The sequence below is a fragment of the Lycium barbarum genome, chromosome 5 (assembly GCF_019175385.1).
Source record: "Lycium barbarum isolate Lr01 chromosome 5, ASM1917538v2, whole genome shotgun sequence".
Lineage (NCBI taxonomy): Eukaryota > Viridiplantae > Streptophyta > Magnoliopsida > Solanales > Solanaceae > Lycium > Lycium barbarum.
The window spans coordinates 140,502,986-140,520,920 of NC_083341.1; the positions used below are offsets into that span (position 1 = coordinate 140,502,986).

Here is a 17,935-nt window from a genome sequence, read left to right on the forward strand (position 1 = left end):
AATATTTTATATAGAACTTAATATATTTTTTTGCGTACAATAACGTCGGCTCATTACATCAAGTATACCTAAACGTTTGGATCGGCGTTTAGGGGTTGTAAAGTGCCCCGAAGTAAGTTTTGTTTGCTTGGAAACTTGTCATCTTTATTCTTTGAAAATCAAACTCAAAATTAAGCTTTTTTCCATACTTTGACTGAAGATTAGTCACATTTCAAAACACCGGAATATAAATATTTTATATAAAACTTCATATTTTTTTAAGCATAAAGTAATGTCGACTCATTACATCAAGTATACATATATGTTTGGATCGTCGTTTTAGGAGTTGTAAAGTGCCTCGAAGTAAGTTTGAAAACTTGTTATCTTTAAATTTTTTTTCGTACTTTGACCGAAGATTAGTCATGTTTCAAAACGTCGGAATATAAATATTTTATATAGAACTTAATATTTTTTTTAGCGTACAATAATATCGGCTCATTACATCAAGTATACATATGCCTCTTCACTCACATAAATAAAAAAATAAGGACAGAAGCATATATAGAAAACTAATTATAAATTGTTGAAACTTTAAATGATCATAACTTTGCGCTCGGATGTCCGATTTACGCGATTTTTTTTTTTTTGAGCTAGGGTATTTTTTCGAGATCTAGCCGGCGGTTTGGCCAGGCCGATTTTCCAAAAAACGCCCGTTATCCCATTCAATTTGAATTTTCCCCCAAATTGGTGCACAATTTTCATTCTTGCTTGGTGAAAATTTGATGATAAAAAGTAGATTTCGAGATGCTAGTCCCGTGGTAATGATGTTTAGAATGTCAATTTCGAGGTTCGAAATTCAATTTGTGAAAACAAGTTAGATAGCATTAGTGAACATTATAAAAAATAAAAAGTGTCTACTTTATTGCATTCACTAATTTGGCTTGGTGATTTAGCATCTCTTTTTTACTTCTTTTGTATGCCAACAACACGGGATCAAACCTTGGATGGAGCATTGAATGAGATATATTATACCTTGGTGAATATTATTGAACTTTCAGGTCCAGGATTTGCATGGTTATGGCTCACACAAGGTACCTTTTTTTTATAAAGGTCGTGTCTGGCAAGCATGTGCTCACCTCGACTTTTCTACCCAGTACCTGCTAACTTTCACTAGCACAAATACCGGGTAACTCTGCCTCAAATAAGGCACTTCTTTCAAATCATTCAACAGTTTCTTTGTGGATTGACTTGTAATCCAATCAGGCTGTGTGTGTTCAGACTTCTGAACTGCAAATTCAGACCCTCATAAGGTCGATAATGGCAGCAGTCAACTTCTGGTGTCTCCAGCTCTTCTTCTCACGAGTCACGCCATTCTGCAACTAACATAAAGAAAGACACTCAATCGATTGGCTAAAAGGATAAGTTAATGATCGATTTGGCTAAAACGATTAGACACGTTATCTTTCATTCAGGCTTATACCAGCAGGATGTTCAAGTACCATGAGGAGTTTCTGGGTGCATTTGGTTAAATAGAGCTTCAGCTGGTGAACATTTGCCAGCTAATCTCACTCATCGCGAGACAGCACTGGACCAACCCTCTGTCATCAAAATCCAGAAGCTCCATTTTAGTTCAAGATTTCCCCAGGACTTTCATCAGAAAAGCGTATTCATGAGCTGCTTCCTCGCATTGGCCAAAACGACCACCTTCACCAAAATGTCCTCCACTCATATTTGTCTGCAATATGACTGAAGAAGAACACCTAGTGCATGTTTTATCCCGCATCTTGGCCACCCATTTCGCAGCTTCCCAAACACCAACTCTGCATAAATATGTAATATGACCAGAGCAAGGGTCTTAGCAAGTTGAAAACGCCTTGGCACTTCGACCAAACTATCCAACAAACACAAATACTACATAGATATGAGTGCATGCTAATTTTGGAGAAGAGATTTATCCTCAATGGCATACGCGACAAGAAAATTACCTGGAGTCGTTCAATGAAGCTTTCACAAGCATTGCCGGACAACAAACTCCTTCAGGAATATTGTCATAAGGAGAATACTTAAGAATATATTCAAAGTCGGCCTGTAGTTGAGGATTTCCAAATTCTTCATAGTCTAAAACAGTGAGAGGCAAGCTGGGATCCAACAAGCTATTGCACACATCCAGAAAAGGAACCTGGAACACACATTACATACATGAGCAACTACAACACACCAGCATCATACAAAAAAAAATCCAAATTAGATTTGAGAACATATGGGTACAGTTAATTATTGTAAATCCAATCATTTGGCCGTGTCAATACTGAAGTCTCTTTAACAAAAGTGTCAACCCTCAAGATCAGCAGCATTTTAGGTTTATAGAAAGTTGTCTACAGACACTAAAAACATTCTAAGCTCGAGAGTAACTTAAAACAAAAGCAGCCTGCATCTAGTAAATATCATTACAAACCAATGTAACTAGAACTCGTTTCCTTTCCCGCTAAAGAAGATATATATACGGAGAACAACTCAAACCATAATATGCATTATGAATCCAATTCAAGGAATCTATAGGTACATGAAAGAATACTAAGGGTGTGTTTGGTATAGAGGAAAACATTTTCCAATTTCCCATGTTCGGTTGGTCAACATCTTTGAAAAAAAAAAATCTATAGGAAAATTTCCTTAAAATGAGGAAAAAGACTTCCCTAGAGGAAGTAGGGAAAACAAGTTCCACAAGTGGCATCCACATTGATTGTGTCCTTCCCACCCTCCAACAACCTCATATTCACCCCCACCCCCGTAGCCCCCATCCCCACCACCCCACACCCCTAACCCCCACCCGGCCTTCCATAGTTTTTGTCTAGATTATATACAAATGCTTTTAGGATAATATTTTTGCTTGCGTACTGAACACCAGAAAATAAGTAAGAAACCCATTTAGTTTCCAGGAAAACATCCCAATAAATCATTTTCCTTAATACCGGACACACCCTAAAGGACTCCCAAATTGGTGCTTACCTTCAGAATTGCAGCTTGAAAAAGTTTAGGTTGCATGTTAATTGCTGCTGCAACAAGAAGACTTCCTGCACTTACACCAAGAGCTCCCAGCCGATCTTGATGAACATAACCCTCACTGACAAGATAATTACCACATGATATGAAATCACTTACAGAGTTCAACTTATTCATTCCACTCCCAGACTTGTGCCACAAAGGATCTGGACCACCACCACCCCTGCACAAGTAAAATATGTCACCAAGGAATTCTGTCACAAGAAATCACAAGCAATGATATTGCCTTCGGGACTCTGTGCAGCTTATCTCTTTACAGTTTGCACCATTACATACATTTGGAAAAGAGAGAAACTGACAGCAACAAATGGAACTCAGTGAGAGAGTGACCAAGCTAGAGTGTAAGAACTTCTGTATTTTCTTCTTATCACTATAGCTCATGGATGGATAAGTAACATTTCAGAGCAAACTGAATTACAAAATGTATATTGCATTGAGCAAATCAGTGAAAAGATATTAGACGCAGCATAAGTTACGAAAATAACACATTTAAGTAGCTTTCAAATGCTTTTTGAATGTTTAACCACTACAAATGCATCAAATCAACAATTTCCAGTAGATTCCTTTTCTTTTCTCTTTTTCCTCTTTCTTTTTCTTTCCTTTGCTTTGTTTGGAGGAAGGATCATAAGGAGTTCCTGGAGAACAGGTTAGCAGTTTTCTACTAGCTAAGACCTCAACCAGTGGCCAAACTATGCACGGAGATTACGATCCAACTTAAAATAAAAGAGAGTTGTACCTTACATCAGCAAATGCAATCACCCAACCACGATCAAGTAAGCTCAGGCGGTCCCCACACCAGCTTTTATCTAGCATTTCTCCATATGCTCCATACCCTTGTAGAAGCCCGGGAGACTGACCCTTCTTATGTGCTTTACGAGAGAACAGAATAGTTATAGGAATCCTTACACCATCATGCGATATCACTTCTTTTTCTTCACAAGAATAAATTTCAGCAAAGTCACTCCATCTCTGCACTTCATTGTGTTCCTTCTTTAAAGGGATGCCCAGAAGCTCATTTCTGCTTCTCTCTCCATTGCTTGAATGGTACTTTTTATTATCGCGAACATTAATTACTTCTTCTTGCTGAATGACAGAGAACGTTCTTCTTGACATATCATAGTCGACAAGAACATCAGGCATCTGTATTCCAAAAGAGAAATACCGAAAATCATATAATGTTGCTTGGCCTACAGTTAGACACCTGTTACAGTAGGTAGAGAAGTCTTTAACTTTGACAGGAAAAGGGAGGAAAGGCGTATGTCGACCATAAAGTCCCTATCTCCATATCCTTTTAGTTTCCTCTACCCTTTTTCCAAAGGTTTCCCTTTTAGTTTCCTCTTATTTTCATTTCCTTACCAAATTGTTGTTATAGACTCCAACCGAGAGAGTATAAGGAGAACAGGCCCATAAGAACTGGGGTTCTAGGAACTTTTTACTCAATTAAACTCAATGCTGTTTATTTCTAATGGAAATTTCAGAAGTTTCATAATGGTTGCTGACTCCTTTAACCCAACTAGATTGGGATTGTGGCATAATTGTTGGGTTTTCTTTTCAAAGGAAAACAACAATTCAGTATAGGGAAACAAGATGAATTTTCATACCATGCAGCATGATGTTAGCATTTGAGATACTGAAGATATATAACAGAAATCTGCACTAGTTTTTCATGGAGTAAAGCGAGAATACCTCAAAGTGGAGTAATATGAAGACAAGATTATCAATAACAACAACATACCCAGTATATTCCCACAAAGTGGGGTCTAGGGAGGGTAGTGTACGCAGACCTTACCCCTACCTTGACAGGTAGAGAGAAAGACAAGATTATCAAACAACATTATTTTTCAGTTGAGATAGGGGTAAGGTCTGCGTACATTCTACCCTCCCCAGACCCAACTTTGTGGGATTTCATTGGGTATGTTGTTGTTGTTGTATACAAGAATAAAGTGGTAAGTGATAACATGACAACCAACAGGATGCAGATCATTTGAAGACAATTGACAAAATTACCACTGCGGAAGGAAAAAAAAAAAGAGTTGACAAGCATTACCACTGGGGAAGACACAACACCACGGTATACAGCTCGTGTGAAATCATGATTTGAGCCTGGAGCTATTGCACATATATCAGAGGGAAGAGGAAAGAACCAAGGGTTAAGTTCATCAATCTTCATTTGTTCCTGCACAACAGGAAGATAGTAAGAAACAATGGAATCAGTCAACTTTACAGAGATAATGAGATGATTATGCTTCCTCCTACAACCTAGAAAGGAAAAGAAACTCAGGTATAGGGCATAAGTTTAATAAAAACTTGGAAATTGATTTACTAATGTAAATCATTTGTAGAATAAATGACCTCAACTACCTAAAGGACACGCTACAGAAGGTTCCCCATTGTAGGGACTGATGGCAGCAGATACATTTAGCCTTCCACATTCAGATAAAAAACGATTTTTAAGGCTCATACTAGTTACTTAAAAAAGGTAAAACATAACTTTGTCATACTTCTATATAATAGAAATGATAAAAGTTTTACTGCAGTTTCAGTTGTAATGGTTCAGAGAATGCATACCGAGGCTTAAAGCTGCTGATTATTCCTGGGATTAAGTTAATGTAAAAGCGGAAAGGCTAAGAACTAATATGGGGAAACCTGAATTGACATGAAAAAGATGTTTTTCATGGGCCATGAGAGGCTAACACTGTCTCGGAATTTCTATTCAACAATCAAAGTTAGGAAGCTTCTTCCCCTCCAGGATTTACTGTGAAGTTCATCATTTAATCAACCAGGAAGGCAACACGGAGATGATATAACTATATCAAGACACATTGATCAAGCCTCTAATGATTATGTAGATTTTTTTGAGAAGGAATGCTCTTGAGTCAACTTATTATGCTTTCAAAAGGTATATCAAGTACATGAACATAAATATTTTAAGTTTTCTAGATGAAAAAGGTTATTTTAAGTTTTAAGATTATACCTCACAATTGATGATCATTTGCATATCAACGGAACATATCGATGAAGAACCCTCTTTGTTCAGAAAAAGCACCAAATGTTCATTAAACATGTCCATATCTTGGATGAACATGTCCCCGCTAGGTGCTATAATATTCTGCAGACGAAGCTAGCAGATGATGAAAAAAAACAAAAAAGGTGGAAATAAATGTTCTTGAATCAACAAGTACATATTCAAGTAACTCAATTTTGCACTTGCGCAAGTAGAAGAGTAAGACAAACAAGCTGACAGAAAATACTATGAAATATTTATTAGGGAGCCCAATAACAAACATATCATAATTATGCTAACGAGCACATAGCCTCAGATCACAACCAAAACGACAAGCTAGAGTAAGGTACAAAGCAAAAGTACAAATCCTTCATCAGCCTAAAAGCCATATAAAAGAAAAGTCAAAATAAAGTATCCAATAAATGGAATGCTTTTGGAGAACAATGTGAAAGTTTTATATTCATGCATGTATAAATGTTTTATCACAGCAGCAGCCCCTTCTAGAATCAATAATTGATGGAAGAAAACATACCTGCAAACAGGTCGACTGCAAGTTCTCAACAGGGCATCTAGCCAAATAATACTCTCCACTCAAAGGCGATTTGTCACCAACATTACAAGAATTTGTGAGAACATAGAAAAAGCCATGATGATGTTCAAGAAAATATTGTACACCAGAAGCACGGTTACAAAATCTTTGAATTCCAGTCTGCAGATTGGTTGCATTTATAACATAAACCTGCAATAAGACAATGAGGAGAATTAGAATTACATCCTCACCAATACAAAGAAGTATCTATACCATGATAGAGGTAAATTTCTTGCCTCAGATGATGTTCTTGAATTAGAATTAACAGTAATAAACTTTCCATCCTTTGTACTTGCTATATCCACACAGAAACTAGAATCATTTTCTACAAACAATGGGACATCATGAACAGAATCTGATCCCAGTTTTTTGCAATGTACCCTGGCCACATAACGTTAAAGTAAATAAGTAAACACATCCAGATATCCAATTTAAAATAGAATCTGCTAATCATAGTACAGAGAATTGCCTGTAAGGCCGTTGGTTCTGATCAGATAACGTATAGAAGAAAGTAGAAGAATCTTGAGCCCATTCTACACTAACAACCCCTTCAACTCTCAGGGTTGGCAGAACACAGTCATTTCGTAGATCCTTAATCTGAAGCACAAACTGCTCACTACCAGTAATATCAATTGTGTAAGCAAGATAATTGTGGTCTGGGGATACTCGACATGTGCCCACATGAACATATCCTATGAAAACAAGAACACATTAAAACATAATGGAAACACTTTCTTTAAAACTAAGAAAACCTAAAACAATGACCTATGATCTGCACGCATATCATGAAACCTACAAGAATACTCTCCCTTCTTTTCTCTTAAATTTTATCACTTTATTATCCTGCTGACCTCAATATGATGATATGGATATTCTTTTAGAGTGGATTCAGTCCTTATATTCTCCTTCAATCATGCTCAAGAAATGGGAAACAACAGTCCTTATATTCTCCTTCAATCATGCTCAAGAAATGGGAAACAACTGCAGTAATAACATATAAAAGCAACAGTAAGTGAAGATTTTGACCCATCTCATACAATCCTAGAACAAAAGTTTAAGTTTACTCTTGCACCAAGTGTTCGATTAGGAATTTTAACGTCTTGGAACCGCAAAACATCTTCTAATTTCACCAAAGGCAAAAAAAAAAAAAAAAAAAAAAAGGAAAAATGCTCAATGGGAAGAAAATGACATGAATGCACAAAAACACACAAGGATAGAAAATTGATTATAAAAAAGTGCTTGAAAAAGAAACAAGAAGAGCAAAAGGAAGCTTGTTAAAGGAATAATATGAGAATGATATACCATATCTTTCCGCAATTTCATTCCAGTCAAGCAGTATTTGCTCCTCCTTAGAAGATCCAATCATATATTTGGATACCGTCCTCATCCAACCTTTGTTCTCAGCAGCCAATTTCCTACATAATACTGGAAACTCCTTCCCTTCTGGTGTGTACTGGTAGTATAACCTGTTAACAACCCAAAAACATACCAATAGTCAACCAACAAAAAAAAAGATGTTTTGTAGCAAGTAGATTCTCAAAACATAATTTAGAATGAACTTACATACCCAAGAAATCTTTGGCGACTACATAGTTCACACAACAGTTACACAAACTCTTAATTAGATTAGGAGGATTGAGCAATTACAGACTTAATACATTCTGTAAACTATGGTATAGGCTTTACACTGACTTAAATCTAGATGCGAATTTTTATATAGAAATTTAACAGTCGCTTCATCTCATTTTGATCAAGTTGGTTTCTTTTCTACCAAAATTGTGACTCCTTTCTCTGATTCAAATAGAATGACTTAATTTGACTTTGCAGAAGAATTATGAGAAGTTGACAAACTGAATTCTTTAGTATTTGTGCAAGGAACATAGGAAGGAGATTATTTTCACATGGACTAAACAAAAGTGGACAACACTGTTGATACACGGGAATACTATTTTACCCATCTGTCCAAGCCTTGGTGGAAAGAGTTACCTATCCTGGTGGGTGGTGGGAGTTAGCAGGAACCTCGTGAAACTAGTTAAGGTCGCACAAGCTGACCTGGACACCACGGTTATCAAAATATGATACAGGGAATATAAAATGACAAACTTTTCCTCTCAAATCATATTATTCATATAACTAACTCTAAGGGGTCGTTTCGTTGGGAAACAAGTTAGCCCAAGATTACTTATCCTGGGACTAGTTATCCCAACCTCCCACATGGATAACATAACACTACAATCCCGGGATTAGTTATACCGCGATTTTATCCCAACCAAACGTTGGACAAACTCATCTCAAATTTAATCCCGGGATTATTTATCCCTTACCCTCGTACCAAACGAGCCCTAATTTGCTACTATATATTTTCACACAAGTTGTCTGCCTTTTTTGTTTAACATTTCAAACTTATACTTTTAAATTTGCAACAATATTCAATTCAAACATTTTCCCACATTGTCATAGCAAAGCATGCATAATACTAATAAGTTGAAAAATTGAGTTTTTTTATAGACAAACCAAGGACCCCAAAGTTCAGGTGGGGTAGAAATCTTGGAAGGCATTCTACTAATCATCTCACAAAACAAACCCTTTGCATTTCCTCAGTATCCTTCATGAAAGACTTAGCATATGAATTTTCTTCCAGAAGATAGTTAATAAAATCAGTGTCGTTAGTTTTGTTCATCCAATGGTAGGGATCATTCCACGTAATTCCATGTGGAGAAACTAACTCCAATTTGCTACTATATAATTTCACACAAGTAATCTGCTTTTTCTGTTTAACATTCCAAACTTATATTTAAATTTCCAACAATTACTATTACCCTCAAATTGCGTTGTTACCTTATTCTTTTTTCTCATTTTGTCTTTACTTATTATCTAATAATCCTATTTTATCATTTACCCTACCTTTTTATAGCAGCTCTACCTTGACAACCTACTTGTCTTATATGTGTGACATTATGTAACGACGGAAAAGGATACAATCTATCCGTTGTACTCATCAAAACAATACATTACAATACAATACAACACAATACGATATAATACAACACATGACTAAACAATATGTAACAACCATCCAAAAAGAGTGTAAGTTGAAAAACTGAGTTTTTACAGACAAACCAATAACCCCATAGTTCAGGTGGAGTAGAAATCTTGGAAGGCATTCTACTAATCATCTCACAAAACAAACCTACATCGACCCCTACTTGTCTTATATGTGTGACATTATGTAACGACGGAAAACAATACAATCTATCCATTGTATTCATCAAAACAATACAGTACGATACAGTACAACACAATACAATATAATATAATACGACACATTACTAAACAATATGTAACAACTAACAACCATCCAAACAGAGTGTAAGTTAAAAACCTGAGTTTTTTAGAGACAAACCAAGGACCCCATAGTTCAGGTGGAGTAGAAATCTTGGAAGGTATTCTACTAATCATCTCACAAAACAAACCTACATCGACCCCTACTTGTCTTATATGTGTGACATTATGTAACGACAGAAAAGGATACAATCTATCCATTGTATTCATCAAAACAATACAGTACGATACAGTACAACACAATACAATATAATATAATACGACACATTACTAAACAATATGTAACAACTAACAACCATCCAAACAGAGTGTAAGTTAAAAACCTGAGTTTTTAAGAGACAAACCAAGGACCCCATAGTTCAGGTGGAGTAGAAATCTTGGAAGGCATTCTACTAATCATCTCACAAAACAAACCTACATCGACCCCTACTTGTCTTATATGTGTGACATTATGTAACGACAGAAAAGGATACAATCTATCCATTGTATTCATCATAACAATACAGTACAATACAATACAACACAATACGATATAATACAACACATCACTAAACAATATGTAACAACCATCCAAACAGAGTGTAAAGTGACAAACCAAGAACCCCATAGTTCAGGTGGGGTAGAAATCTTGGAAGGCATTCTATTAATCATCTCAAAAAAGAAACTCTTTTGCATTTCCTCAGTATCCTTCATAAAAGACTTAGCATACAAATTTTCTTGATGAAGATAGTTGATAAAATCAGGGTCATTGGTTTTTTTCATCCAATGGTAAGGATCATTCCATGTAACCCCATGTACAGAAACAGTAAAAGGTACTTTTTTTACCACTGGTGGAGTAGTAATTTGAGGTGAAAAATGTTGGTTATGGTTCTTGATTAGTGTGGAGAAAAGGGATGATTTTGTGATTAGAGAAAAGGGTATTTTGGTCTTTTTGATTGAGATGAAGGTTGAAGACGCCATTGTTAATGGTGGAGAGGCTAGGGTGGAGGTCAAGAGCAAAAAGTCAAGTTGGTCCTTGTAGTTTTGGAGTGTTTCAATTTGGAGATAAATTGGTAAATAACTATTTTTTGGACATAGCCAACGTTCATATTTAGTGGCATTTAGACATAAAAAAAAATGTTATATTTGAAAAGGTAGCACAATATTTGGAAAAAAGTTAGAAAAATGGTATTTGAGAATTGGAAATTAGAAATTGGAGTTGTGTTTGGACAGGAATGCAATTTAAAAAATTGTCGAATTCTTCTGAGTAATTTGGAGTGAAAAACGTGAAAACAGCTATTTGGAGTGTTTCGAATTGTCCAAACATGAATTCGGAATATAATTTCAAAAGAGTGAAAATTATTTATGGCGAAACAGCCGTGTTTAGCCACTTTTTAATGCGGAATGGGGAATAAAATTTTGATAAAAAATAACCTTAGTTAATGTGGAGTAGTTTGAGGTGAGAAAGGTTGGTGATGGTTCTTGATTAGTGGGGAGAAAAGGGAAGATTTTGTAATGGTAAATATGATTAGAGAAAAGGGTATTTTGGTCCTTTTGATTGAGATAAGGTTGAGGAAGCCATGTTAACGGGCTTCACCGGCGGTGAGGCTAGGGTGGAGTAGACAAGATATTTAATTGTAATTACATACTTTTGGAAGTGAATTATTTAAACAAAAATATTTTTTTGGGAAAAAAAAAGAAAAATATAATGTTGACGCCCAGGATCGAACTGGGGACCTTCAGTGTGTAAGACTGACGTGATAACCACTACACCACACCAACAACTTTGAAGTTTTGTTAGAACCTAAGTAGTTTCAGATAACAAGAAAAAGAATATTATAATCATATTAAATGTAAATAAAAGAAACAATCACCAAAACATAGATAGTTGTTTCTTGATAGCAGTCTCAAAATGGAGGGGAGTGGGTGAGGGGAATTAAAGCCACAAGATGACTAGACCTTGAAAGCGATCATCTTAAGATAGCGACTTCGGTATGATCATCTCTCATAGTGTGATGGACGGTATATACAAGGCAAGGAAATGAATTTTGATTTATTAATTAGCAAAAAAGAGTGATTAGTGAGTCTAAGGACTAATATTTTGTTAGTCATTTTGTTAAAACGATTAATATTTGAGATCGATCGACCTGCTTAATATTTTGATGAACTAAAATACAAGAGTGGACAGTCTTGGAGGAAGAATATTAACTTTGCCTAGAAGCAAAGTTGAAGTCACTTTGTATTGGAAACTTAATTGGAACTTGGAAATATCAAAACAAAATTATATTACTTCAACTTTAAAGTGGACAGAGTTGCAATTTTCAAGGATTAGTTAAACATCTCTCATGGCCAGATACTACATTCATGTGCCTGATGTACGGAGAATTTGTCTTTCGAGGAAAAATAAAATGATGTACTATAATTGTTTGTTGATAAAAGTCTCAAAATAGATAGAGGAGAGCTTACGTTCATTACAAAAATCTATCATTATAATCATTACGTGCTTATCTGGTACCAACATTAATTGTGATTAGGATGTCAATATAATCTGCTAGGAACGGACCTCCTACAATATGGGCATACATATATGGATATATATATCATCCTAGTGCTAACTCCTTATTTTCAATAGGATTAACAAAAAATCGCAGTAGTGGTTTTGTTAAAGTATATTGATAGTCTATTACAGTAATTAAGTAAAAACTCAGTTGCAGATTTTCAAATAGTACGCGTAGTCTGGCAAATATTTTGGATAAAGTAAATAGTTTATGTGTTTGTATCATATAAACTGCTACTCCACTAAATAATTAATATTGCTCTCTTCGTCCCACTTTATATGAGGCAGTTAGAAGTACGAAGGTAAAATTATCTAATTTTTTATGTGAATATGAACATAGAATCTTCAAGTTATTTGAAATAAAATTCACCACATATTTTTAGACGTTTGGACATGAGATTTCATCTAATGGTTTCATGTCATGAGATGAAATTCCAAATCATCCAAAAAAAACATGACTTGAGATTTCAGACCATGATTTCAAAGAATGTCCAACTTACTTCAAAAGTACTAAGTATAAGTCATAATAACTTATATTTCTCAACATTTAAAAGGTACATGAAAATTTTCCGCTCAAAGAAAGTTCATTTGACTCTCCAAATAGTAATTGCGTCACAAAAGGTAAACAAAGCTTTGAGTGTATACTCACAAGCTTGCCTTTCTATTATATTCCAGTGGCTACACATTCAGATACAGAGACATGATCTTACAGGTATGTGGAATAGGTTAGCAAGAAGAGCTCATGGCTGACTCTTTAGGTTGATGGTGGAGCAAAGGCTCAGTTTAGGCTTACTCTGTCTTATTTCTGTTGCTGCAATGTACGCTCTCTCTACTGGTTTTTGAGTGATAAATAATACTATAGTTTGCTCGACCAAAAAAAACAAAAGGTGAACAAAGAGAGTAATAGTTAAATCATGATTATACTTTCAAATTAACAACCTTTTCCCGCCCCCCTCAAATGCTACAAATGAAGTAAGAATATACTCCCCTCGGTCAGTGGCGGAGTCAAAATTTCCACTGAGGGAGTTCAAAGTATGAAGAAGTGAACATATGAAGAAGTCAAATTAAGGAGGTTCAACATTTACTATATATACATAAAATATAATTTAAATAATGTAATTTTTTGCCGATGGGGTTCATTCAGACGAACCCCCTCGGCCCTACCTAGCTCTGCCCCTGCCCTCGGTCCAAAATAATTGAAGTTTTAAACTTTGACACATGGATTAAGGAATTCACTTATTCCTAAAAATTAAGAGGTATATTGACTAAAATACTACCCTGAATTAAGAGGGCCTTTGGAACTATAGCAAACATTAAATTTGTTCATTGAATTAAGAATGTGTCAAGAGTAAATTTAGAAAAAGAATAAAATACCTTCTTGATAAATCAAAACCTTAATTATTTTGGACCAGCTTTTAGAAGCTAAATCGTGGATTATATATTTTGGACCGGAGGGAGTATCTTACTTTCAAAAATTATGTTAACTACAGTAAAATAATTGGTTCATTCAATAATTATTGAAAACGCAAGAATGGCACACTAGAATGCCAATTTTCAGATAGAGCAAAGAGCAGAAGTAATTAGTGAGACATGCACTCCTTTATTCTTGATATAAACAACTCGAGGAGTTGCTTGAACGACAACTACTCCTATTGACATGATTTTCGACTTTCTATTTACTCATGATCTGCCTTTGGACAAATATTAAATATACAAAGAAATTATGATGTTGAACGTCTATTTATCGAGAGTATAAATAATTTTCATTATCAGAACAATTTTAATATAACTATTGTTATTGTTCATGAAGTAAAATTCGTAATCTGAAAAATTATCAAGACAAATAACCTGATATAATTGATTAAAACACACTAGCTAATAGTATCTTTTACATTTTCAGAGAGTTTAAAAGTTAAATTATCTTGGAATAACAACTAATAGTACCTAAAATGGGAGGTAGAAACCTACAAAAACATTGTCTTGAATAACTTAATTGATAGCCATAATACAGGTGAATACTTTACTTACAAAGCTTTCATACAATCTTCCCCTCATTGTTGTTAAGGTAACCACTTAATTCGGGCATGGACATGTCACATCATGTGATGGACGGTGTGTATAAGGGTCCATGAACGAACTTTTAATTTATTAATATATATGCAAATTAAAAGAAATTGATTAATGAGACGAAACGATTAATATATATTTTGTGAAACGAGTTCATTTTATTAAAACTATTAATATTTGAGATCAAAGGGGCGTAACATTATTCGTAAGGTAAATACAGGAGGAATAGTCTATGAAGAAGAATACTCGCTACTAGAAAACAAGAAATTAGAGTTGCACCCACTTTGCATTGGAAAATTAGAACTTGGAAATATAAAAGAAAAATTTACCCAGTTTTATAATGGACATAGTTTGCAATTTTCAAGGATTCGTTAAACATCTCTCATGGCCAGATACTACATTTATGCGCCTGATGTACGGAAAACTTGTCTTTCGAGGAAAACTAAAATTAAAAAATGGCTTGTAATGTGTGACACCAAATCTCAATATATTGGGGCTTGAGAAAATTAATTTGACTGCCTTAAATAAATTGTACACATTGTAACAAACAAAAAAATGTTCCCCTGGAACTAAGCTCAAAACTCAAAACAGAAAGGTGGTAGGGTTTTTCTTGTTAGTACCAAAAGTTAGGGTTTAATGTCGGCCATAAACAAAGGTACAACACGACATAATCCTCATATTCTTACAACAAACTCCTAATATACAACAAAACACACTTCATTTTCCTAAGTCAAAATTGTATTCCCAAAAACTATTTTTTATACTGAATAATGGGAATCACTATACGGTACTATATTGAGGATTGATACAGTCGATCTCAACTAATTTGAGATTAAAGCGTAATTGTTACTGTTGAGAATCACTAATAAAAGTAACTACAAGCCGATTCCAACTAGTTTGAGATCGGCATTTCATGGGCGAATAGACTTGTTATGTATGGGACGTCGTCTTCTAACCCAATGATAGTCCATTGTAAAGAACTCAGATGTATCTTTCTCTTCAATCCATTCTTGCCTTGTTCCTTTTCTTGCATGCACCCATTTTGCACCTTCTGGCTCATGTTCTTTACCTGGACATGTCATAATATATTAGTAACAACTCTCTTCCGTGCTAAATATTAGTAACTTTGATAAACTGATGAATTTGTTTAAGAATATTTCATGCATGTTTTAGAAAATTAGAAGGCCGTTTGTTATGTATTATATTACCTAAAGGCACCCTTATTATTTCATCATATTTGTTAATGTTGATTAAGTGAGACGATGTCTAATTAAAGATAGTATAGAAAAATATTTTTATAATTAAAACTATTATTAGTGTCTTTTTAAGGGTGTGCAAAAACTTTATAAGATATAGTAGGAATTGAGAGTAGTTACATACTTTTAGGTGGTAAGTTGGTCAAAAAGTAGACAAATCGAACTAGTTAAACTGCTAAGTCAAAAAGTAGACAAATCGAAACATAAGTTGCGTACTTTAAGATACTACACCATATAATATTATACTAAAGACAACACATGAAATTATGGAATATCAGCATATCAATGGAAAGCTTAGTTAGTTAGTCAAAGTAGATTGATTCTTCAAAAAACTTAAACTTTTCGGCCATAAAGTCCTGCAGTACTTTTCAGTTTTCATGGAAGGAACTTAATTACTGCATTATTTATCTTAGATATGAACATATATGTCATGCATGAAACCAACAAATGTTGCTATTAATCAAGATTAATTAAATTGATACTAATATAAATAATAATAATCAATAAATAAATAAATTATATACATGTACCTGTTAATGAAGCTTGTTTTGCAGTGTTGAATGGGACCAAATTCATTTTATCTCCATTGCTTTGCACCTGCTTCACACAAAAAAATATGTCATTTATGATGAGAAAACACAACCATATACTGAGATATATTAAAAGAAAGGAAAGAGCTTCCTAGTTTATATTCAGGAAGAAAAAAAAAAAGAAATATATACAAAACAAAAGTCATTACATTTGGCTGTTCATTGAACTTCAGCTTCCTAGGACTTGAAGGTATAGTCACCTTCACTTCATGATCTGCCAAAATTACAATACAATGAAGTTAGCATGAAATGTAAAGCAAGAAACTAAAAAAGAAAGAGAAAAAAAAAAGACTAAGATAGAAAGAAAAATGATGAATTACCTAACAGTGGAGCAGCAGATGAAAATGGATATAACATGAACGATGAGAAACAAATGAGTAGAGCAGAGATGAATCTGATGATTTGCATAGTTATGGTTAATTTGATGAAACTTAAAATGAAAGTGTTATTCTTTTGGAAATGAAACTTGCAATTTATAAGAGTCAAAGAAGGAAGGAAGGAAGGTAAAAGCCCACAGAATCCAATGAAAAGAAGAGAGAAAAAGACATACACAAAGCACAAAATTATTCAGAGTTCCAAAAATATTAAAGTAGGTGTAAAAATCCATATTTTTTTGAGTTTTGCCTTTTTAGGAACCTTCACACCATTTGGGTTGATTTTGTGTTACCTAACATCCTACCCTTTGTAGGACCACAATAAAAAGAGGTTATATGCTGACAAAATTGATACATTTCTTCACGTATGTTTGTCTAGCAAACCCAATCTGATAATTTAATTTAAGTTATTTTGGAAAAACTAAAAGTTCACTTGCAATAGTAGTGAAGGATGTGGTGAAATGATACAAGTTCCTTAATTTTGAATAAAGATTTCGAGTTCAATCTCTAAAAATGAATCTCTCGTCGATAGGGAGCACTAAAACCACCATGATGAATTAGAAAGGCTTAACTAAACAGCAGTCATTAGGCCATCGAAATTGAATTTATGATATGACAATGTGAATTTTGGCATGCCTCTTGGTTGCTAAACTGTCCTAAATAACAAATGGACATTCAAGGACAATTTTCTATAAAAATAACATCCGCTGGCCATTTGTGGAGCCTTGTCTTTGAAAAATAGCAATTGTCATGCAATTTCAAATTTCACAAATAAAACTTCCATGATAATGTAGTGGAGTTTCAAATTTCAGTTTCACATGTGAATTTTGAAACTCCATGAAGTTGCTATTTGTTAATTACAATCTTGAAAAGTGGTATTCATGAATTTTATCCAAATTTAATGCTCAACGAACCTTTAGAAAAAGGGAAAAAAAGAATTGCAAACATTTGACTCAAGTCCTTGACCAAAAGAGTCAAAAGACAAACGTTTAGGGAGGGTTGGGCCTTGCTCAATCAGCCATTTCCAAGAAAATAGGTGGGCTTTGTTTCTTCAAACAAATTATGGCTCACATTTGAAAAGAATTACATGTCTAAGAGCCTGTTTCACAAAATGATTTTAAGCTGACTAGCCAAACAC

The 17,935-nt window shown here is 34.4% G+C and overlaps 2 protein-coding genes and 1 non-coding gene across 7 annotated transcripts; all 3 read right to left on the minus strand.

Annotated features, from left to right (window-relative positions):
• Positions 1 to 984: 984 nt before the first annotated feature.
• On the minus strand, positions 985 to 11,516 carry LOC132641920 (uncharacterized). 5 transcript variants are annotated; one of them, XM_060359053.1, is made up of 12 exons: positions 10,570 to 11,516; positions 7,935 to 8,098; positions 7,102 to 7,324; positions 6,869 to 7,013; positions 6,576 to 6,782; positions 6,014 to 6,160; positions 5,087 to 5,215; positions 3,776 to 4,179; positions 2,986 to 3,202; positions 1,965 to 2,158; positions 1,460 to 1,799; positions 985 to 1,352 (listed from the first exon to the last, which is right to left on the minus strand). In XM_060359053.1, the coding sequence occupies exons 1-11, from the start codon at positions 10,932 to 10,934 to the stop codon at positions 1,610 to 1,612; spliced, it is 2,385 nt and encodes a 794-aa protein (XP_060215036.1). In that variant the 5' UTR covers positions 10,935 to 11,516; the 3' UTR covers positions 985 to 1,352; positions 1,460 to 1,609. The 5 variants fall into 5 exon arrangements, with proteins under 5 accessions (XP_060215036.1, XP_060215035.1, XP_060215034.1 ...); XM_060359052.1 differs by having other exon boundaries at positions 1,479 to 1,799; positions 10,570 to 11,515; XM_060359051.1 differs by having other exon boundaries at positions 985 to 1,358; positions 10,570 to 11,515.
• Positions 11,517 to 11,662: 146 nt separating this feature from the next.
• On the minus strand, positions 11,663 to 11,735 carry TRNAV-UAC (transfer RNA valine (anticodon UAC)). The gene has a single exon. It is a non-coding gene; the product is annotated as a tRNA-Val (tRNA).
• A 3,448-nt stretch (positions 11,736 to 15,183) lies between these two features.
• LOC132641923 (uncharacterized) lies at positions 15,184 to 17,872 on the minus strand. Its single transcript, XM_060359062.1, has 4 exons — positions 16,744 to 17,872; positions 16,573 to 16,637; positions 16,364 to 16,430; positions 15,184 to 15,646 (listed from the first exon to the last, which is right to left on the minus strand). Exons 1-4 carry the CDS (start codon positions 16,829 to 16,831, stop codon positions 15,489 to 15,491), a joined length of 378 nt encoding a protein of 125 aa, XP_060215045.1. The 5' UTR covers positions 16,832 to 17,872; the 3' UTR covers positions 15,184 to 15,488.
• Between the last annotated feature and the right edge of the window lie 63 nt (positions 17,873 to 17,935).

Excerpts from the sequence above, each read along its gene's own strand:
- LOC132641923 (XM_060359062.1), bottom strand. The coding sequence starts at position 16,831 with ATGCAAATCATCAGATTCATCTCTGCTCTACTCATTTGTTTCTCATCG. Across the intron at positions 16,431-16,572 it reads AGTTCAATGAACAGCCAAAT|GTGCAAAGCAATGGAGATAA; the intron begins GTAATGACTTTT and ends TGTGTGAAGCAG. Across the intron at positions 15,647-16,363 it reads AAAACAAGCTTCATTAACAG|GTAAAGAACATGAGCCAGAA; the intron begins GTACATGTATAT and ends TGACATGTCCAG.
- LOC132641920 (XM_060359053.1), bottom strand. The coding sequence starts at position 10,934 with ATGGCGTCTTCAACCTTCATCTCAATCAAAAAGACCAAAATACCCTTT. Across the intron at positions 7,325-7,934 it reads TGAAATTGCGGAAAGATATG|GATATGTTCATGTGGGCACA; the intron begins GTATATCATTCT and ends TTGTTTTCATAG. Across the intron at positions 5,216-6,013 it reads AAATGATCATCAATTGTGAG|GAACAAATGAAGATTGATGA; the intron begins GTATAATCTTAA and ends CCTGTTGTGCAG.